Source organism: Elgaria multicarinata, chromosome 9 (assembly GCF_023053635.1).
Source record: "Elgaria multicarinata webbii isolate HBS135686 ecotype San Diego chromosome 9, rElgMul1.1.pri, whole genome shotgun sequence".
In the NCBI taxonomy this organism is placed as follows: Eukaryota; Metazoa; Chordata; class Lepidosauria; order Squamata; family Anguidae; genus Elgaria; species Elgaria multicarinata.
Genome location: NC_086179.1, coordinates 665,181 through 687,285, shown reverse-complemented (window position 1 = coordinate 687,285; position 22,105 = coordinate 665,181). Strand labels below are relative to the sequence as shown.

Sequence of the window (22,105 nt, the reverse complement as noted above, 5' to 3'; positions counted from 1 at the left end):
GAGATACATAAATCAGCAGCTTTGGGGGCCTCTACAAAGTCCGACACAGAACTTTCCCAGCAGCTGACGGACCACAGTGAAGCGGGCAAAGCTAGAACCACTGGGCAGGCGGCAGGACCGTGGCCACGGAGGCCCTGCGTGGCGCGCAGAAGGAGCCGGCTTCTCCAGAGAGGACCTGCAGAGACTCTGCCTGCAGGAGACCTGGCCTGAGAGCCGCAGCTGTCAGCTGATGCAGGCCAGGCTGAGCTCGACAGACCAATGGCCGGCCTTAGGGTGGCCAACGAGGCTGGCCAACGGGAGCGCCGTGGGACTTACGTGGGCTCGTGGGACAGGTTGAGAGCGTGCCGGTTGCCCCGCACAAACAGTCGGCAGCCGTACGCAGCACAGCCAATGGCCCCGCCGGCTCGGGAGGACGTGCGTTGCGTTGCACTACCTCTCGAGGGTCCCGGTTTGGAGACGGCAGCACTGAGCTGCGCCTGGTCTTTGGAGAGAAGAGAGCCAGGGGTCTTGGGATGGCCCCGCAGGACCCCCTCCGGAACGGACACGGGCTGACGGCACGGAAGGCCCCCAGAGAAGAGCACAGCAGGCAGAGACATCTGCCCTGAAGGGAGGAACCATCTCACCAAATGGACACTTCTCTTTGACTGGCTGAATTCACACCTCAGGAGGAGGCCAGGTCACCCAAGCAGCAGACCAGAGCTGCACAGGCGCTCGGGGGCCAGGTGGCCTCTTCGCATTCTGCTCCCCCACCACCACCTCTACCACCACCTCCAGGAGGTAGGGTGATGGTCAACGGCGCGGAGGGCCAGCTGGAGCGAGCCATTCAAGTGATGTTGACCCAGGGCTAACAATCTGGTCACGTGCAAAAGTGGACAATTGCCAAGGAAGTCCGACACAGTCACGTGTGACTTCAAAAGAGGCAGCGTCAGCTATTGGGCGGTGCAGGAAGGTAATAAATAAACAAACAAACTAAAAATAAATTTCTAAAAAAGGGAGAAGATTGATAAAAAAAAAATCAAGTTGAAGGGGTAAGTCAGAATGGTCCAATTCCGCCACAGAGCTTGGGGGTCGCTGAATCCGGCCTCCCACGAATCCCACAGATCAGGAGACACGTCACGAAGTCCAAGAGGCCCTCAGCACGGCTGTCAAGCAGTGACAAGGGAGCGATCACAGTCAAGAGGGCTCCCTTCAGAAAACCAAAGCCTTGCCCAAATGAGGAGAACAGAAAGAAGCAGAGATTTGACAAAGGAAATGCAAGCGAACGACAAGGAGACGCGGAAAACAGCTGGGGGTGGAGGAGAGAAAGAATTTGAACACCATGTTGCTAAAACAGCCCTAGTTTGGAGAAAAGGGCCGGAAACGTCTCCCGCAGCACCCTCTGGCTTCTTTGCAGGTGCAGCTTTCAGCTTAACGCTGCGGCCAGCACACAGAGCGGGCCACTAGCAGCCAGCGAGAGAAGGCCCGGCCCTGGCCTCGCTCTCATTGGCACACAGGTCCTCAGGAGCAGCACAGGGCGCGCAGGGCGGTGGTGGTGCTGCTGGGGAGAGGCAAGGGCTGGGCAGGCGTGCCCATCCACAGGCCGCCAAATCGCCCACCTTGCCTAAGAGCAGAGCTCCCCCTCCGTGCCCAAACTCATTTGGAGAAGTGGAGGGACGGATGTCCTTCGGAAGGCCCCCTGCCTCCTCTCCCCCCACGCTGTGCTGGTCCTCACACGGTATGTGGGGAGGGCGGGGAGAGGACAGCGGCACCTGTTCCAGGAGACGGAGATGGTGATGGGGGGGAGGAGCAGGCCAGCCTCCCCCTCCTCACCTGTCAGTCTCACTGGCATGGTGTCAGTCAAGACACAGCCGCCCGCCTGCCTGCCTGCCTGTGCTAGACGGATCCTCACCTCCTCCTCCTTCGTGCAAAGGATGCTCTGCAAGGAGAGCCACCAATGGCTGTCTCACGCCTTCACCACCCGTCTCCGAGGAAGGGGAGCAGCAGATTCTGGACACCTGCCTCCCGGACCAGAGTGCCTCCTCCCACCCCCTGCCCACCAGCTGCCTGGACAGACAAGCTTCCCCCAGGAAAGGCAGCTGCCCAGAGCCTGCTAGGCTGGGCTGGCACCTCTTAGCATGTCAGATCACGCCAGACCCGCGATTCTAGGGTCGTCAGCCTTCCAGGAGGATTTGCTCTCCTGGGCTGGGACAAGCCAGCCCTAAGGCAACCTCCCAGTCACTGTCCTGAAGATCGTCCTCTGAATTCAACCCCTGTCACCTCCTCTGCCCAAGGCTGCTGCCCGTTTGCACAACAGGCTAAAGCAAAGAGGTGCTGGAATGCAAGGAGGCTAACTGCCTGGTGGCCTCTTGGAGCTGTCTGCCCCCACCTTCTGCCCTCGCCCCCCAATGAAACCAACCGTTTGGCTGGCACCAGCACCCCTGCCCAGGAGGCAAAGCCGTCACCAGCATACGGAGCCACCCAGAGGAAGCCAGATTCCGGCTGGACATCAGGAAAAACTTCCTGACTGTTAGAGCAGTACAGCAATGGGACCAGTTACCTAGGGAGGTGGTGGGCTCTCCCACACTAGAGGCCTTCAAGAGGCGGCTGGACAACCCTCTGTCAGGGATGCTTTAGGGTGGATTCCTGCATTGAGCAGGGGGTTGGACTTGATGGCCTTATGGGCCCCTTCCAACTCTGCTATTCTATGATTCTATGAATGTGGGGGCCAGGAGCAATGGGATTTTGGGGGGTGTGGTAGTAGGGCTGAGACAGACACAGACACACAACCACCTACAAAATGCTTGTTGGGGGCCTTTGCCCCCCCCCCCCATGGCAGGACTGCCAGCACATCACCAGGAGGGCTTTGAGAAATGCCTTGTTTGCCCCTCCCCAGGACTGATAGAGTGTTGATGGGAAAGGCAAAACAGGGGAGATGTGGATGGGGGGCAGATAGAGCAGTATTGCCGACTACGTCACGCTTTCCAAGAGCCCCCGTCCCCCGTCCCGGGCAGCACCAGACTTTGTGGCTCTTCAGAGGCATATCATCATGGCAAGGACACGAGGGGCAGAGACAAGGTAAGATCCTGGCCAGGCCAGGCCTGGGCAGCGGGGGATTGATCCTCCACCCCCCCCAAGCAGCTGAGCTGAAGAATTTCAGCCCTCTGAAAGGGACCCAAGAGGGCAGACGGGGACGATGACCGAGGGGGGCCAGGTCAACCAGGAACACAGAGCGAAAATGAGGTGTGCAGGGGGTCCCCCGAAAGGCACCCCTAGCTGAGAAAACCCTGGGATGCAGCGACTGGGTGTCAACGTCCTTGGGAGCCTCCATCCTAAGAGAGTGGGCTCAGGGCATCCATTCCAGAGAAGCGGGGGGCGGGGTTGAGTCCAGTGCACTGCAGCCCCCCTGGTCTCGGGGCAAGGCCCCCCTCCTCTTCTCTAGCACACATTAATAACCCCCCAATATTTTATGATAAATGACCAGGCACTGCCCATTATTTTTCTCCCAGTCACTTGGATCAATAAAGGGAAAAGGGTGAATTGCTATTGAACCATCAACACCTCGCAACGCTGCTGTACAAATTACAGGCAAGTGGCCGGGGGGGGGGAAGGGGCAGAGATACACACCACACGTGCACGTCACACACCACACAATGGAGAAGGAGCAGGAGCCCAGGAGCCCAGTCCTGACAGCAGGGCAAAACACCCCACCCCACCCTGCCCGATTGAGGGTGCTGGGGAGCCGTCCTCTTCCTCTTTCCAAGTGCTGAGGAGCTTGAGGCCAGGGTGCCCACAGGGATTTTTCCGGGCTACACAGCACTGCGTGCCTGCAAATTGCACACATCATGCGCCCTGCCCAGAGAGCTTGGGCTATGGGGCGGTATATAAATGTAATAAAAAGATAAATAACGTGTGCTTTGTTGCTTAGCGCCATATTCCATGACTTTGGGAAGAGAGAGTAGTCGGAGACCCTGGGAGTTTGAGAGCGGCTCAAACGCAGAAGCGGGTCACGATCCAGCTTCACACAGGAGGCGTCAGGAACTCCCATGAAACTTAATTTGGAGTGAGGGATATACAAGGACACGTCAACGAGGAACAGGAGAAGAAAAGCCCAGGTGCACAAGCAGGGCAGAGTAGCCTCCTAAGGGTGTCACAGCGCACATTTTATGGCCTCGCTGCCCTCATCACAACACGGACAACTTCCCACGACTCCTCCTAGCATGATTTCCTTCACCTCGGAAACATTGGTCAGCGCTCCGTAGCGTGTAGCAGTGAAGTCTAGGGGGGATGTTTTTGGCACCGGGGGTGGGGGGTGGGGAATGGGGGTGCTTGGTAACGATGTAAGGGTCAAGGGCCCTCCGGAGTCCTCACATTACTTTTCAGCCAATTTTTACATCAGCTAACAATACATCTTTTCCACAGCTGGGATTTTGAACTGTGGCAACGTTCTCTTGGAACTGCACACTCTTTTCCTGTAACTGCAAATTTTGGGTATGGCTGTACTTAAAAAGAAGACGCCCAGACAGCATGAAAGAACAGCTCTGCCCTTTCTGGTGGATCTGGGGAAGGAGCAGCCACAAGGCCAGGGTGGATGGGGGGGTGGGGGTGGAAGCCTTCCTTCTTTCCCTGGCCCCCTTCAGCCCTGTAATGGCCTTTGGGGGCAAAGTGCCCGGTTAACGGGTGTGGGTGTGAGGGTGAGGGTGTTGGTAGGCAGCAATCCAGTCCACTCCTAGGCTCTGCTCTCCAAAGAACACCCAGAAGGGCTCAAGGACTTTCTCAAGAAGGTTTTTTATTACTACAATGCATGAGAAAGAACTAACTCCCGAGGAGCTGTGTGGGACACTGTCTTGGCTTCAAGGCTTGCACTGAGAGATAGGGTGGGTAAGGAGCAGCCCCACCCAGGCCTCCTGCAAGAACTAAAAATGGCAGGTCCACTCGAAGCTATGCTAGGGTGACCCTATGAAAAGGAGGACAGGGCTCCTGTATCTTTAACAGTGGCATAGAAAAGGGAATTTCAGCAGGTGTCATTTGTATATATGGAGAACCTGGTGAAATTCCCTCTTCATCACAGCAGTTAGAGTGCAGGAGCTATACTAGAGTGACCAGATTTAAAAGAGGGCAGGGCACCTGCAGCTTTAACTGTTGTGACAAAGAGGAAATTTCACCAGGTTCCCCATATATACAAATGACACCTGCTGAAATTCCCTTTTCAATACAACTGTTAAAGATACAGGAGCCCTCTCCTTCTTTTCATAGGGTCACCCTAGCTATACACACCCACCCACCCACTCATCCATCCATCCCAACAGTCCCATCCCCTCTCCAGCCCTTAATAAATGGCACTGCTGCTACAATCAACGTTTCAGCCCTGGCTGCATTTCCCTAAGACTTGCCTGAAGACAGGATAACAACATGGCTGGACAGCAGGAAAAACTTCCTGACTGTTAGAGCAGTACAACAGTGGAACCAGTTACCTAGGGAGGTGGTGGGCTCTCCCACCCTAGAGGCCTTTAAGAGGCAGCTGGGCAACCATCTGTCAGGGATGCTTTAGGGTGGGTTCCTGCATTGAGCAGGGGGTTGGACTGGATGGCCTTAGAGGCCCCTCCCAACTCTGCTATTCTATGATTCTCAGCTCAAACTCTGACCAAGGAAAACAAGAGAAAGGGGCAAAGCACCAGCCCTCCGCTGCACGGGAGAGCCACGGAAGGATACAGGTGAGCTGCCTGGCCTTGGGAAGGGATCCTGCCCCTGAGGCTCAGGCCCCTCTCCGCCATCCTCATCTTCAAGAAGGCAGGCAGGCAGGAAGGCAGGCCAGAAGGCCGGCAGAATGGCCGCCAAAGGAGAAAGCAGCCCCGGAGCCCCATGGAGGGAAGAAGAGCCAGGAAGGAAGGAAGGAAGGGAGGGAGGGAGGGAGGGAGGGAGGAAGGAAGGGAGGGCTCTGCTGATGCCCCCAGCTCTGGGCCAGAAGCTGAAGACCTGACAAGGGGCAACTGAGCTCACCTGGATCCAAAGGAGCCTCCTAGTTCTCCAAGGGGGCCTTGGAAACCACCCATTCCTCCCTCTCAGCCCATACGGGAACTACAAGCAGCACAAAGGCTCCCTTCCTGGCATGGCTCTCGGAGGTTAGGGAGGAGGATCGCCAGGCGGGCTGGACGGGGTCCGCCTAGGCCAACATCTCAGGCAGGCAGGCAGGCAGGCAGAGGGAGCCCCCATCCAGCGCTTCCCACCATCCCCGAGTGGGCAGGAGACTTTGGACGTCGAGGGACACTGGCCACGGACGGCCCTCGGCTCGGCCCCGAGCACTGGGAGGCACAACGGCCAAGGCCCTCCTCTCTCTCTTTCCTCCGCCCTCCGCCCACGGGCAGAGCTGCTCCAGGCATCCCGCAAGAGCTTCCTGCAGGGATCCAGACCACAAAGCCACAGAAGCCTGTCCTTGGATGAGGCTCCACCGAACTCGGAGGAAACAAAAGCTCACTCCTGTTGCTCTGGAAACCAGCTGGTCTTGAAAAGGATGATCGCCAGAAAAAGCCCACCTGCTCTCCCCCCTCCCCAACTGGGGTCCTGGCCTTGAGTCTTCCTCTCCCGCCACAAGCAGGGCAGGGCAGGGCAGGGCAGGGCGCCTCACTTGGAGCACAAGCAACAGGAAAGCAGGAGATGCAGCAGCAGCAGCAGCAGCAGCAGCAGGCCACGATACCCTGGTGGCTGCTCCGTCCGTGGCTCTGAGGGGCTCGTGGCCGTGGCCAGCTGGCCCGGCTGCCCAGCTGCTGCAGGAACGTAGGCCCGTTTTGCTCTTCCCACCCCCAGGGTCAGGAAGTGCCACGAGCACCCTGCCCTCCAGCCCATCTTTAGTGGGCCTGCCGTTGGTGGGTGCTTCTCTGTGGCAGCACCACGGCTACAAGCACCACAGAGCACAGATGGTTGCTGAGAATGTTCTAATTCCAGCAGGCATCTTGGGTTTGCTTTCTGCTATTTTAACCAACGAGTTCCCGTGCTCGTGGGTCTATTTCTAGCATTATCATTTCTTATGAATGGGTCTGATGCCACTTTGATGACTTGGGATGACTTGAAATAAAGAAATGGCTGAGTGAGCCTCCATCCCCTCCACCTGGCCGCTTTGTCCAAAGAGTCCAGAGGGGGGAGAAGGAAGAGGTGGCAGCTGAGCCAGAGGAGGAGGGGCTGGGGCACCCCCTGAGCCTCCCTGGGGCGGAGCGCAACGCGGCGCCTGCAGAAGGCCCCAGGCGGATAGCCCTGGCAGCGTCTCCAGGGGCAGGAGGGGGCTCCAGCCACAGCCGGCTACACCGGGGTCTGTCACGGCGGCTGAAGGCAACGCCCTTCATTCCCCTGGAAGTGCCAGCTGAGCACCACGTGGGCAGCCGGGCCCTAAATTTAACTCTGGCAATAAATAATCAAAAGGAAGCACCAGCTCTCCTGCCCGATTCCTGGAGGACCCGGCAGTTAGCAAAAAGAGTTGCAGAGCTGCTGACCTGGCACGGGCTGAAGTGCTGAGATTATTACAAGACAGCGCTCAAATGCGCCCCTGGGCCTCGGAGGGGAAAGAGGCAAGAGGCGGATTCTGACGCGCTTTAAGCTGCTGGAGGGTTAGAGCCCGGCTCTCGGAGCTCAGGCCCCTTGGCCTCCCTGGCTGCCCCCCCCCGGGGGGCGAGGGGGGCGGGCGGGCAGCAGCGAAAGCGTGCAATGAGCACTTGGCCCCGACATCCTACAGCCCGGGCTAGAAATACAGGGCTCCCCCTGCTCTGAAATTGCCAGGTAGCACCAGGAGCCGATGAGGCCAAAAATCCATAGCCCATCTGCCGTGATGGAGTGCTGGCCACGTCCCCTGATTGGAAGCTGCTGCTGCTGCTGCTGCCGCCCTCGTTCAGCGGCGACGCTGGGAAGCCTTTGCGCAACGAGACGGCTGCAGCGGACGGAAATCCATTATGGGCAGCCGGAGCATTCATCACAATTAAATGCGCGGCTCGAAGGCTCAGCCTCGGAGTGCTGGGGGGCCGGAAGGCAGGCAGGGCGGAGGAGATGGCAGACCGCCCTCCCCCTCCCCCCCACCCCAGTGGAGGAGAAGCCTTGATTGGGCCACTGACGGGGGAGCTGGGCAAGGGCCACCCACTGGCAGCCGCCGCAACAGCCACGGGCCACCAGGAACCCCCCGAAGAGGGATCTGTGCTGATGGCGGGGGGTGGGACCACCCGTCGAGGCCCCCGCCTCCAGCCTCGTGGCAGGAAGGCCACGGCATGCTCGGGCCAAGCACTTTGCGACAGCGCCTCTCAGGACAGGTCAGCTGCCACGGCGCGATGCAGGTAAGGAGGATGAGAGAGAGAGCCCCGGGCGGGCGGGCGGGTGGATGGGCGGGCGGGCGGGCGGGCGGGCTTCCCACAGGCAGGGCCTCGTCCCCCACCCCCCATCAGAGGCGAGCCCACTCCTCCGCCCCAGCTCCCAGCCTGCCCCACCATTCCCAGAGCTCCACCCCGAGTGGGAGGCGGGCGGCCTTTGCGCAGAGCGAGATCCAGAGGGGAAAGAGACAAGAGATCGAGGGAGGCGCCTGAGAGAGCCCGGGGCCAGCTGGGATCGGCCGCGGGAGACGGCGCAGTCCCTGCCACCCTTGGAAGAAGAGCGGGACGTGGGCAGAGGCCGGCAAAGGGGCCCTGGGCACGCCAGGCGCAGGGCTGAGACTGGGACCCGCCTGCAGAGTGGGAGACGCAGGGCGGAGCCATTGAGACGCGGACTCAGCTGTTGGTTGGCTTTAGCCAGTTCTCAGAAACGCCTGCGACCCCTCCCAACGTGGTCACATTTGCAAGTTTTACACACTTCAGAAATTCTCATCCAAAGTAGTCAAGATCTCCAGCGGCAGCTAAGCCAGTGCTGTTTGCAGCAGACGCTACTTCCCGACTGGAAAGGCGGCCCAATGAAAGCGCTTCTGGACGTGGCACAGCTGCTCATTTCCTCGGATACAACTGCAAACCCACCGTCCGGTCCACGTGCCACAAGGGCGAAGGCTGTGCTGGATTCCACAGATTTCTCCCCCAGCGCCGCCGGTCGTGCTGGGGGCAGAGAGACCAGCACCAGCAGCCGAAATACCTGTGATTGTTGTTACAACAGCCTCCCCGCTCCACACACACACACCCTGCCCAACACATGCACACACACGCACTTCCCCTTTCACTGGGCCTCTGCCGGAGGAGGAAGGAGGGGCCACCTGGAAACCATCAAGGCCGGGGAGCAGATCTCGGCCCCTTTCCCACCCAGCCTTTGCTGTGGTCCCCGGGAGGGCAGAAAGACTCACGGGGACAGAGAGGGTGAGATCAGCCAGTCACTTTTGATTTTGCTCTCGTGTCTCGTATTAGCCTAGATTACTGAGCTGTGAAACGCGCCCTGTGTGTATCGAATTCTGTTTGAATTTATCGAAAGGTTTTGTAGAATGCGTTTTCCCAACGGGACACTTTTGGGTAAGTTGAGGTTTCTGGAGAACCGCTTTGGGCACAGACCGGCCGCTGCAGAACAGGAGCGTACGGATAACCTCAGCTAATTAAAACAGCCGGCCGAACCGCTCGTCAGCACGCGGGAACAGGCCTGCGGCGGCCACCACTCTGAACAGCGCCAGGCCTGAAGCGGAGGCGACGAGAGAGCTCCCCCCACCCCCGGGAGCCCCGCCTGGGCATTTTGCAGAGCGGCCAACAGTCACAGAACCACCCACACTCACATCCCTGGGCGTGCCCTATCATCATCATCATCATCATCATCATCATCATCATCATCATCATTTATATAGTGCCATCCATTTTCATGGTGCTGTACAGAACAAAATAAAACAGAATGCAAAACACCCTGCCCTATGGCTTGCATTCTGAGCCACAGCTGGGGGGGGGGGAGCTCTCCACAGCCACCCCCGGTCTCCTGCCACCCTTGGGACGCACACAAGCGATCAAAGGGCCGGGGCTGCCCTGCCCTCCACCCCCCTGGGCCTGCCAACGGAAAGGCAGCACCAGACCCGGTTCCCCTCGCCCAGGTGGCCACAAGAGAAGTCTGCCCCACCCCAGGCACCCTAGAAGCCCCCAGAGCTGGTGGACAAGGCGAGGCTGGGCTGATGGGTCCCAATGCCATGAGGGCTGGGCCCACCTGACGAGCACGGTGGGAAGGGCTCCTGTCACACCACTCGGACGGTGCCACCGCGCGCTTTGCCAAGTAACGGAGCCTGTCAGGAAGAGACCCGAGTCTGCAAAGCCAGCACAGGCAAGGCGGGGGGGAGAGGAGGCGTTCCTGCACCAGCTTTGCGCCTGCCGCTGCAGCAGCCCAACGGGACCCCTCCCCCTGGGGGAGTATTAATCAGGACCCCCACGTCTGGGGGGGCTCTGCTAGCCCCCAGCCCCCTCCCCACTACCCCGTCACTGGCAACGGGCCCTCTGTGGGGGAGTCCCCAGGGGGCTGTAATCAGGGACAGGCAGCCCCAGGCCCTCTCTCCCTCCCCCCTCCCTCCCCCAGGAAGGCACCCAGGACACGAGTACAACTATGCTTCCTTTGTGGGTGCTGTCCGTGTGGGCGGGGGGGGCACCCCACCTGGGCTGGAAGGAGGGGGAGGCAGCTTGGAAGGATCTCTCTCGCAAGGCACGGAAGGACTCCGGGAGACCCTTACGCCTGACCTGGGCACCCCAAGCGGCCCAGCTGCTCCCAGCCTTGACAGATGGGTAGCATCCGGCAGTCCCAGAGTGACGGCAAGTGGGCTCAACCTGCCCACCGCCTCACACACAGATGGCCCAGAGCGCCTGTCATTCCGACAGCAAAGGGACATGCCCAGCTTGTCCGGCCCCCTCATTAGGAGCCAGTCCCTGGCCAGGGGCCTAACTGCCAGCAGGCCTACGAGTCACAGCCTGGGGCGGGGGAGGAGGAGGAGGCCCCGGACCCAATCCCCTGCAAGGCCACTCCTTTGGGCGACTCGCAGGAGACTCCGGGACTGTGCCCGGCAGGAGGGCACAGAGCAGCTATGGTGTTGTTGTGCGCCAGGAGTGAGGTGGGCGAGGGCCAACCTGCAGCCCCTCACACGCCAAGCATCTCTCCCCCCACCCCGGCGCGACCCTGTGGCACATGCCCTCGTGAGCCAGACATCTCCACTGGGAAAGAACGGCTGGCTGGCAGCCAAGGTCAGCAGGAACTTGACAGTGAGGGGCAGCTGGGAAAACCGGGCAGCTAGTCCAAACCGGGCAGCAGCGACAGCGGCAAGGCTGCCAGATCGTGGGGAGGTGCAGCACGCAAAGTCCCAGGCCTCTGGGCTGGCGGCCTCCTGGTCTCCTGGACTGAAGTCAATTCCTGCCTCCCCATCAAGAAGGGCGGTAAAAGGCAGGAGCGGGGAAGTGACTCCCAAGCATCCCCCCTTGAAGCGGGGAGCAGAACATCCAAAGCCCATCAAACCCCACGTGGAGGGAAGGGTCCTGCACTGCCTCCGCCTGGGCTCAGCGACCCACACAGGCGTCGCCCGGCCCCCGTCGCGAGGGTGGCTTTGGACAGGCGTTTCCACGCCGCTGGACAAACCATTTCACAACGACGCACGGCAGTCGCTCTCTGGTCCTGTAGACCTTCCCCACGTATTCACACACACCCCACCCCTGCTGCCCACCATCTCCAGTCATGGATCCTCCCCGGCCCACACCCCTGAGCATCCTTTGCTTTGGGTGGGTCTGAATTCCCAGGCCTCCGCCCCCATTACGATTTCTCTTTATACAATGGCATGGAAAGGCAATTCTGGCTATTGGGGGGTTCCCAGCGGGGGGACGGGACAGCCCCCTCTGCCAAGGGCCAACCTGCAGCCCCACATGCCAAGCATGAAGAGGGGGAGGTATTCTGGCACCCTTATGACAAAACCAGCCATCAGCGGCCTCGGCTCCCCGTCCCCAAGAGCATGAGTGAATATTCCTGGCCAGAGCCAGGCAAATGCCAAGAACTGGGCAGGCCCATCTGTCACATGCCTCCGCGCGCGCGTGTGTGTGTGTGTGTGTGTGTGTGTGTGTGTGCAGTCTCAGGACCAGCGGAGCAAAATGTGGGGAGGGCCTCCTCCAGACAGCCCACGCCTGCCGTGGCACAAGACCACGTGGCCCAAGAAGCTAAACCGGCAGCCGCTTCCATGCTGGCCACGCCAGGCTTCCGTGGTGCAGACCAGGGCCCACAAGCCACAGCCACGTATCAGAACGGAATATGTACTCCAGCCTCAGCAATCCCGACTCACCACTTGCTGAAACCAGATGGGAGAAGACGCGAAGGGGGACAGACCCTGCTCCGGACCCTCGCGGCACCAGGCTGAGCCTGCATCTGGGCATCCTGGCCCGAACTCTCTCGACAGACACCCCTTCCAGCCCTCCCACAGCCCTGGGCACTGGCCGCCATTGCCACTTCTGCGAAGGCTGGGGAGGGAGAGGGCCAGCACCCCAGGGACGGATGGACGGGCGCACGCGCACACGCATGCCTACCTCCCGCTGCAGCACCAGCTCCTTGGTGAAGAGAGTGGCCTCCTCGCTGAAGGGCTCCCCTTCCTGGACCAGGCCTGGCAAGTTCCGTGCTCCACGGGGGCACTCGATGCCTGGGGGGAGAAGGAAGAGGGGGGCTCAGTGGATTGGGGCCGTCCACTTCATTGACGCACCAAATCCCGCTCCGATTTTGGAACAATGACCATAGTAGTTAAAGACGTCCAGACAAGAAGATCATTTTCCCCACCTCGATCATGTCTCCCTTCACTCACCTGTGTTATAAGCTAAACAGTCCAAAACGTCGTAACCGTCCTTCCACCCCCTGGACCATCTGCACTTTCTCCAGCTCTACAATATCCTTTTTGAGGTGCAGTGACCAGAAATACACACAGTAGTGCAAATGCAGCTGCACCATAAGGCAGTACGACAGTGGCAGTTTTATTTTCAAGTCCTTTCCGAATTACGCCTCGCATGGAGTTTGCCACGGAGCCGCCCCTGAGGGCGCAGAGTCGAGCCGCTGAGCGCCACCGTGTCAAGAGCCGGGAGGCTGCGGGAGGCGCACGCGGCCAGTGACGCTCCGCTTTGGGGTCTTTTCAGAGATATGCTTTGGGCAATTGAGGGGAAGTTTGCTTTTTAAGCTGTTCCTTGCGCTGAATTTGTTTTATATTGTTTTGCTGCATTTCTTCTGGGGAAGCAAAATTAATGGTTTTCTTGTTCACAAACCGCCTTGGGAACATTTCGTTTGTGTTTTTTTAAAAAAACCATGGATGATATTCGAGGGTGTGGGAAGAGCGGAGAGGTGTACGCACAAAACAATTTCAGTGGGGACCCGCCGAGGTCTCTTCTTGGAATATATTTCTTTTACTACTGCTTTATTTAATTGTTTGTTGCTATTGTTGTTTTAGAAAAGTCACTGAAGGGTAGACATTTTCTAAGTAAATCCATAAAATCCCTGATCAAACTGAGAAAGAAAAAAAAGCAGTTTATTCGAAAGGCCCGTGTTGTGTTTCCACCCCTCCTATGAGCCAGAGATACCGGGGGGGGGGGGAGGGGGGCAGAGCTGAAGGGTAGAGCCCAGCCCAGCCCCGAACTGCTCCTGCCCAGGGGGCAAGAGGGCCCTCTGCCCAAGGCCCCACAGAGCCAGCTGCCGCTCAGAGACGCACCCCACCCCCAGCCCAAGACGGGCTGCAGAGGCCACCTGTTTCAGGCAGATGCTTTGCAAATACCCGAAATAATGGGTAGAAGTTCCAGCTACCTAGATTTCATTTAAATATAAGGAAAAACATCCTGACGGTAAGATCTGTACAACAGTGGAAGAACCTCCCTTCCCAGGTTGTGGGTTCTCCATCTCTGGAGGTTTTTAAGAAGACGCTGGACAATCACCTCTCGAGGATGGTTTAATTGGTCTTCCCGCGCACTGCAGAGGGTTGGACTAGGTGACCCTCTTGATCCCTTCCAGCTCCACAATTCTCTCTCAGCCTCCCTCTGAGGGTCAGGAGACGGGGAGTTGCTGGATGAGCGACGCCTGACAGGACACTCTGCACGCGTGAGGCATCCTGCCCCCCGCTGCGATCAACTGAGAGGCTTCTCCCGCAGCACAGCCTCAAGAGCGCACCACTAAGCCAGGAGCGGGTCCCTCCACCCATTGCCAGCCCAACGGGTCAACACATCCGCCTCTGACTGGATCCCCCACACAGAAAGCATGACTAAAAGGGGGGCCCTTTCCAGGGAAGGAGGGAAGGGAAGATCCCCTAAAAGATTCCCCCCAACCTCCCACTTTGGCTCAGTTTGAGTTGTCACACAACTCAGTTTGAGTTGTCACACAACCACCCCTTTGGGGCTGCCCAGGCTTTGCTTCCTCAGGAACGCTTTGGGCAAGACCCTTCTGTCCCCCCAGCCCCCTCCCCATAGTGTCGGAGCCTCTTGCAACCAGCTTTGCCTTTGCTGTGCCACAGTCCCACACAGCTGACTTCTGCCTGCGTTGCTCCGCCCCCCGCCCTGCTCAGCTGCTTTGAAATGCCCATCCCTGAAGCACCAGCTGGCCCCCTCCCCTCTCCCCCAGGTTCTCGCCAGACGTCAGTGGAAGGAGACCCCCCCCCAGAGGCACCGCCCCACGTCCTGCCTTTGCCACGGAAGCCGAAGGAATGGCCCTGCAGAAGCCCACGGAGAGCCACAGCGGGGGCCTGCAGCTCCGAGCCCCTCTCCTGTCAGTCAGCCAGGATGAGCCCCGGCACTGAGCAGACCTGCACAGCGCCGGACAGGCTCGGCCTTTGGCCAGCACCGCGTGAAGGACGGCGGCTGCTGGGCAGCAGGGTCAAAAGTCCCTTAGCCCCGTAGTGGCCCAGGTGACACTCCGCACAGCTTATTTATTTATTTATTACATTTTTATACCGCCCAATAGCCGAAGCTCTCTGGGCGGTTCACAAAAATTAAAACCACAAAAAACATCCAACAGGTTAAAAACACAATTACGAAATACAGTATAAAAAGCGCAACCAGCTGTAAATTGCAGGCATGGGAGAAGGCGGCACGGAGGCTGGGGAAATGGCCGCTCCAAAGAGCGGGAACCAACGTTGCAGGTGGTTCTCTATGCCATGGCAGCCCACGCCAAAGGCAGGCAAGGCCCCGAACATCCGTCCCGGCCATGGTTTTTGAGCCCGGGAAATGAGCTGACCAGACCCCGGGGGCAGCGGCGGGTGGATGCCCCGGCAGGGAGGGGCACAGCGCTGGGCAGCCTTGTTGCTCCTGGGCTGAAAGGGCTGGCAAAGACGCCTCCTCATCCCAGGGCCGGCTCCAGGCAGCCTGGCACCACAGCACACCAGCAACCACGCAGACCGGCCTGCTGCCAGAGTCCGGCGGGGCGGGACGTGGAGGACCCCAGCAGCAGCGGGCTTGGTAAGGAGAACTCCCCCTGATACCTGCGGTGCCCTTTCCCTGAAGGGGCCGCCTTGAACGGGGCCCTGGGCTGGCCTGACGCGGGTGTCCGAGGGGAAAGGACACCGCAGTCCCTCTGCAAAGCCTCCAATCCAGGCGCACAGAGACCCCTCCCTTGGCAGAGGAAGCCCAGCTCCTGCGCTCAGGCACCCCTCAAACAGAGTTTTCTTGGACCGGATCCAGAGAGAAAGAGAAGCGTTGGAGAGAAATAGGTGAATAAATCAGAGGGGGAAAGTGCTTCGTGCAGCAAAACTGCTGCACCCAACGCTGCCACATATTAATGATCCCGGGGAGAGATGGCGGAGGAGGAGGAGGAGGAGGAGGAGGCTGCTGCTTTTCACATGCGATGTCCCCCAGCATACTGCCTAGTGAGTGCTGGGGCAGGGAAAGAGTGCTGTGGCCGGCCAGCTGGCCAGGAAAGGGAAGGGAGCTCCCTGAGCCTTGCCCAGGCCAAGGGCCAAGAGCTGCAAAAGGCACCATCGGAGTGGCAGAGCTGGGAGGCCAGGGTGGGCAGCGGGCTGGGGAAGGAAGAGGTTCTATGCCCTGAAGCGGTTCCAACGCTGGGAAGCTCGGAGAAGGAATAAAGCAAAGCCATCTCCAGAAGTCGCTGCAGGCAAGCCAGCCAGCGGAAAAGGCAACGCAGCTCTTCCGCCCTTCTGGGCCCCGGACGATCTCGCCTGGGGCAGGGCAGGACAGGGCGGGGAGGGGGGACACATCTCCAGCAGAGGCCTCCACGAGCATCTGCTGCCTCCAGCCCTGCTGAAACAGGCGGTGCTGCAATTTGGGGAAACGGCTCCCCAGGTCCCTCGCGCTCCGAGGTCTGCTAAAACTGCAACGATGCGCCTCGCATTAAGAGCGGGATGTGTGTGCCAGGAGAACCACGTGGTCCAGAGAGAGGGAGGGGGGAGGGAGGGAGGATAAAAAGCGTGAACTGAACATGATCCCAAACTCCGAAAAATGGTGGGTGGGCGTAGGGGAGGGGGCGCTAGCAGCAACCCAAATCTACGCGAGCCCTGGCCCACGTTGCACGGCGCATCCAAAGGAGGAGCTCATGTGGCTTTGCCCAGGAGCCGGCAATGTATTAATCAGCGCAGCTGGGAGAGGCAGTTCAAAAGACTGCAGAGCGCTGGGCTGCTGATGCCGCCGCCGCCGCCGCCGCAAAGGCTCTTCCCTGGGGTCTCAAAATAACTCAGCCACAAATCAGTTTTCCTAAACACGCCCATTCTCGCTGCTAGGAACACAATCCATGACGGGGCTTGCTTATGTAAGCGGGCAGAGGGGGGCTGTGCCTTGCCCCACGCGTGCCTGAGGCGGAGAGGGAGAGCTCCAGCCCAGCGCTGGCCTGGGACCCAGCCAACGGCGTGGCGCTGAGTTCCGCGGCCAGACTCCGCGCATCGGACTTCCCTTGGGCACCGCGTCTCTTGAGCGGGGAGAAGGGCGGCACACGGGCTGCAGGAGGGCAGAGGCAGACTGGGCTGGAGGCGGCCCGAGTGTCCAAGGGCCCCCGGACCCCACCCTACCCAGGAAGACGCACAGGGGCCGACGCATTCAGAGAGGCGGAAGACATGCCTTTCGTGAGCCCTTTTCTCCCCCCCCCCATCCTGAGTACACCCCCCCTCCAAACTCCTGAAGATTAAAATATAACCAAAGAAAGGGAGCCCCCCACACACACACATACAGCCCAGGAGGGAGGGGGAAGAGATCTGACCTACGAGTTCAGTGCAGTTTGGCACCTGAGCCGCCTCTGCCCCACTCAGCAGAGGAGCCCGAAACTGAAACAGCTGTGCCTCCCTTTGCCTGGGCCCTTCGCCAGGCCCAGAGGGGCAGCGGAGGAGTTTTACAGCTTGGACTTCGTGGTCTTATGGTGGCGAGGGGCGCGTTAGAGAGCCCCGCGTGTTCCTCCTTCAGCTGTGAAGCCTGCAGCCAGCCTCTGCCTTCCCTCCCTCCCTGGCTGGAAGCTGCTTCTACATTCCCAGCATGCGAGGATGGCAAGGAGCAGCTCGCCAGCCCCGGCTTCCTCTGAGCACACGCGGTGTTGCAGGCTCACGTCAACCACCCGGGCTGCAGCAACGGCATGAAGCTGGCTTCTGCCGCCCTGCCCCCTGGGCCGCCTAAGGCCACGCTCCGCTCACCCTTTGGACCCCCTGACAAGGCCCCAGGTCCTGGCCTAGCCCCACCGCTGGCCAGGCCAGGCCAGGCCAGGCCCGTGGCCGTTCCAGGCTGGCCATTCCCCTCAAAACAGCCCCTGGCCACAGGGGGAGCTCAGGCCCTCTGCACTGCCTGTACCGGGGGGCGCAGCCACTCGGCTGGCCAGGAGTGCGGTGCTGGAGGCCTTCGGGCACAGGCGCTGCTCAGTGAGCTGGCAAATGCCTCTCCCGGCGAGGGCTTACAGGGGCTCTGGAAAATATCCGAGGGCAGCCGACATCGTCCCGCCTCTCTCCCCTGTGGGGTGTGGCAGGCTCCCTGCAGGCAGAAGGGCTCCTTGGGCCGTTATGGGGGAGACGAGGGATGCCCGCCACGGAGCCCTGCAGGAGGCTTCCGCCAGGCCAGGCCAGCCCTCGCTTGCCTCAGTTGGCCAGGCGGCCCGGAGCCCTGCTTGCCTGCAGCACCTACAGGGCAGAACCGGAAAGGACTGCGATTCCAGTGGCACTGAGCAGGGGGTTGGACTCCATGGCCTTGTAGGCCCCTTCCAACTCTGCTATTCTGTAAGACTCCTGCCCCTCCAGGCCCAAAGGGAGGGCGGACGGGAAGAGAGACAGCGCACGGCCACCTGCCAGCACTCCAATGGGAAATGACCTCATGAGAAACGGATTTTTTTTGGGGGGGGATGCAGTGCTCCCCACCCCTAGGGCAATGCTGCATGCCAGGAGGAGCAGAAGCACACCCACACCTAGGGCGACCGTATGGAAAGGAGGACCAGGCTCCTGTATCTCTGCCAGTTGTAGAGAAAAGGGAACTTCAGCCAGTGTCATTTGTACACATGCAGCTCCCGGTGCAGTTCCCTCTTCATCACAACAGTTAAAGCTGCAGGAGCCCTGCCCTCTTGACCAGATACAAATGCCTCTAGCTGAAATGCCCTTTCCTTTACAACTGTTAAAGATACAGGAGCCCCGTCCTCCGTTCCATAGGGTCACCCTAGCTACATCACAGCACCAGCAGCATATCGAGCGAGGCAGTGGGCCATCCGCCCAGGGAGGCATACTGAATTGGGCGGGGCGGGGGTGGGTACCGGAGCTAAAGACCGCCCTCCCCCACCTCACAGCAGAGAATGGAGAAGGGTCTCGGAGTAGGGCCACACACACACACACACACCCGCCTTCCGGGACTCATGGGACAAGGTCACCTTCCAAGAGCTCGGTCTCAAACTCTTTGGGGCTTGAAAGGCGAAATGCAGCACTTTGAAGGGTGCCCGGAAGAGACCAGCAACAGCCAACGGGGTGGCTGAAGAAGGGGCAGGATGCGATCCCTTTGGTCAGTCCCCCGGGGGGGGGGGGTCTCACCCTCTGCACCCACAACCCCTCACCCAGCACAGCTCTGTCACCACAGGTTCAAGGCCCAAGCAGGGCCCAGAATTTGGGACGGGGCGAGCAGAACCTTCATCCAATCAGAAAGAGTGCAGGCAGTGGTGCTCAAAGCCAGGCCAGTCACACTGAGCACCCCCCACACACACACCACAGTTATGGAAGCAGCTGGAGGCAGCAGGATCAGGCCCGGGTGGCCCTGGCACTCGAGAGGAGGAAGAGAAGGGGGCATGGAGGGTGCAGAGGGGGACACTGCCTCCGCCCATCTCCCACGCAAAACAGGGCCCTGCGGCTTTGGCCAGTTTGAACAGCTTCACTGGCACAGAGCGCCTGCCCAGGTGACGGAACCGAGGCCACCTTCTCCACCCGGCATCCGCTGGGGCAGTTGTTCAGCTGCTTCTTGGCACAAGCACACCAGGCGGAGAGTCACGTTCTCCCCACACTTGACTCAGTGGGACAGAAAGGCGCTGAGAGCCGGGGCGGGCGGCAGTGCGCTTCTCTTCTCATCCCCTCCAGGGAAGCCCCCCCCTTGCGAGCATCGACTTCCTTTCAGGGTGATGCAGGGAGGTGCCAGCCGGCCAGAGGAAGCCATGGACGGGGGCTGCCTGCGGGCGCGAGGGCTTCGCTGTACGGTCACCTTCCAGCAGATGCTGCGGCTGGTGCTCGATGGCCCACCAGTCTGTTTCGAAAGTCTTGCCGGGGGAGAACTGATCTTCAGGAGGGGGCCAGCGAGAAAGGAGATAGGAAGGTTACAGCAAGCAGGGACAGAGCAGAGCAGAGCAATTGAGGCTGTCCCCTTCCATCGCTAGAGGGCTGAGGTAAGTCAGGGGGTGGGGGAGAAGGGGCCCGTGGAAGACCAGGAGAGGGGAGGGGGCACTCTGCAACCATGACGGAGCCCCAGGCTTGCAAGAACAAGGGCGGCCGTGTAACGGCAAAGCCCCCTGGAATAGGAGAAACCCAGAGGCCACTGGGACATGGACACCCACACGTGGGCGGAAGAGCTTCCTTGGCCAGCCTCATTCTCCCAGGTGACGACAGAAGGCCGTGGGCTTGCTCAGTGGCAAGAGCCAACAAGAGCTCGGCTAGAGGCCCTGGTGGCCGCAGGTGGCTGTCTCAGGCCCAACCTGGCCCGGAATCAGCCAGGAAAGCTTATTCACCATTTTGAAGAGATGGCTGGCGCCAGGGCATGTCGCTCCTTGGATCCGTGCCTTTACTGGATGCCAAAATCTGTCAGGTCTGAGCTCGCTCCTTGCATCTCCGAGGTGCTTCATGCCTTTCTCAGAGAAGACGTCCTTCCCACGGGCTTCAAGGAGGCAGCGATTAGACCCCTGCTAGAAAGCAAAAATGAGTTTGCATCCTTTGACCTTGGGTAGCTGTTCGCTTGGTTTCTTATGTGCCGTTCTTGAGCACGATACTGGAAAAGGGTGCAGCTTTGCTCGCCCTTGTGGGTGCCCTTATGCCACGGAATGGATTGCGTGGGGGGGGGGAGCAATCCTGCTAGTTCTCCTGGACCGTCCATCCGTCAGTCTTCGATGCCATTGGCCGTGGTATCCTTCTGGTCACTCGGCCAGTGAGGGACTTTGGGGGGTTTCAGTGACTTTCTGGTGAGGGAAACCAGAAGGTGATGCTGGGCGACTCATGTTCCACCCTTGGCCACTGTGTTTGTGTGGAGGGGTGTGGCTCCATCTTGTCCTCCACACTTTTCATTTTTCACATGAAGCTGCTGGGAGGAGTCATCCAGACATTTCATTTCTGTAGTACTCAACAGCCAAAGCTATTAGGGCTAAAGTGTCCCCAATATGTGCATGACATGCAGCTCTATCTCCTTCTCAAATGCCAGTCCCAGAGAGGCTGTGGAAATCCTGAACAAACGTCTGGTGGCAGTTTTGGGGTGGGTGAGGGCAAGAAAATCAAGACTTAATCCAGATCAAGTGGAGGTACTGCAGCTGTGTGAGCCTGCTGACCCTGATGGACCAGGCGTGCTTCTTGGGGGGGTGTCCTTCTGGACTCAGCCTTATCTACGGAGATCCAAGTGGTGTCAGGTGGTTGGCTGATTGGCCAGCTGTGTCCCTATGCAGAAAAATCTCGCTACCGTCATTTTTGCCCTGGTGACATCCAGGCTACACCACTGTTCTCTGTGAGGATGTCTTGGAGGAGGATTTGGAAACTTCAACTGATGCAGAATGCAGCCGCTTAGTTGGCCATGGGGGTTAAGCACAGCATATATCACCAAATGCTCTGTTCCAGCTCCACAAGGTGTCACGGGCCAGGACCCCGTCCTCAGCGGACCCCCAACCCCTTGCCCAGAGATCCAGAGTTAAGAGCTCAGGAAGAGGATTCAGGAACGGAGAGGCATCTTGAGGGTGCCACTTTCTCAGGGCCCAGTTCTTCAGGAAAAAACCCAGAGGTCAAGTCCTGTGTCCAAAGGAGGTTGCCCTGCCATCTCTGGCCATGAGGACACAAGCATACCACAGCCACTCCCACGCTGGGACAGTTTGAGGCTCCTAAAACAGGCCAGACCCCTTTAAGAGACAAAGCCTTAACTATCGTGGAGGTGGTGCAAACCAGCCCAAAGCGGCCAAACTCTTCTTTAAGGCTCAGTTTTGATTTGCTCATTGTTGGAGCAGCATACACACAGCCCTTTCTGACCTTTACTTGACACAACCCCTCGTGCTGGTCACTTCCTGTCTTCCTTCCCTGAGAAACGTGACCCCTGCAAAAAAACTGACCCCTGCGCAAACGAATTCAGCAACCTAGACTTCAGTACAGCACATTCGGAACCCTAGGGCTGAAATGGTTCACTAGATGCCACTGCTTTCTGGGCCCAATTTAAGGTTACCTTTAAAGCCCTAAATGGCTCAGGACCAGGTTATTGGAAGGAGCAGTTATACTTGAGTGAACCTGCCTAGGCCCTAAGATTGAGTGTGGATGCCCTGCTCAAGGGCCCATCAACAAGTCCCATCAGGCCCAAGGGACGGTGGCCCCATCCCTATGGAATTCCCTTCCTCGGAAAGTGTGGTTATCACCATCCCGTACTGGTTTTAAATGGGCTTTGAAAACTTGGATGTTCCAATCTGGTTTTAGTTGAATAATGATGTCGGTCTAATATTTTGCTGTGGTTTTAACAGTCACTAGTAGAAAAAAAATGTTTTATGAAAGTTTTTATGCTGCTGTCTTAATCATTTTTTATTTTATGCTTTTATTGCTTTC

The 22,105-nt window shown here is 59.2% G+C and overlaps 1 protein-coding gene across 1 annotated transcript in view; it reads right to left on the bottom strand.

The window, feature by feature from the left end:
- The window catches only part of SND1 (staphylococcal nuclease and tudor domain containing 1), a 225,939-nt gene that overhangs the window by 56,824 nt on the left and 147,010 nt on the right, over positions 1–22,105 (bottom strand). Inside the window, exon 16 of the mRNA XM_063134449.1 lies at positions 12,444–12,553. Within this exon, the coding sequence (XP_062990519.1) occupies positions 12,444–12,553 (110 nt within the window). The remainder of the gene's footprint in view (positions 1–12,443; positions 12,554–22,105) is intronic.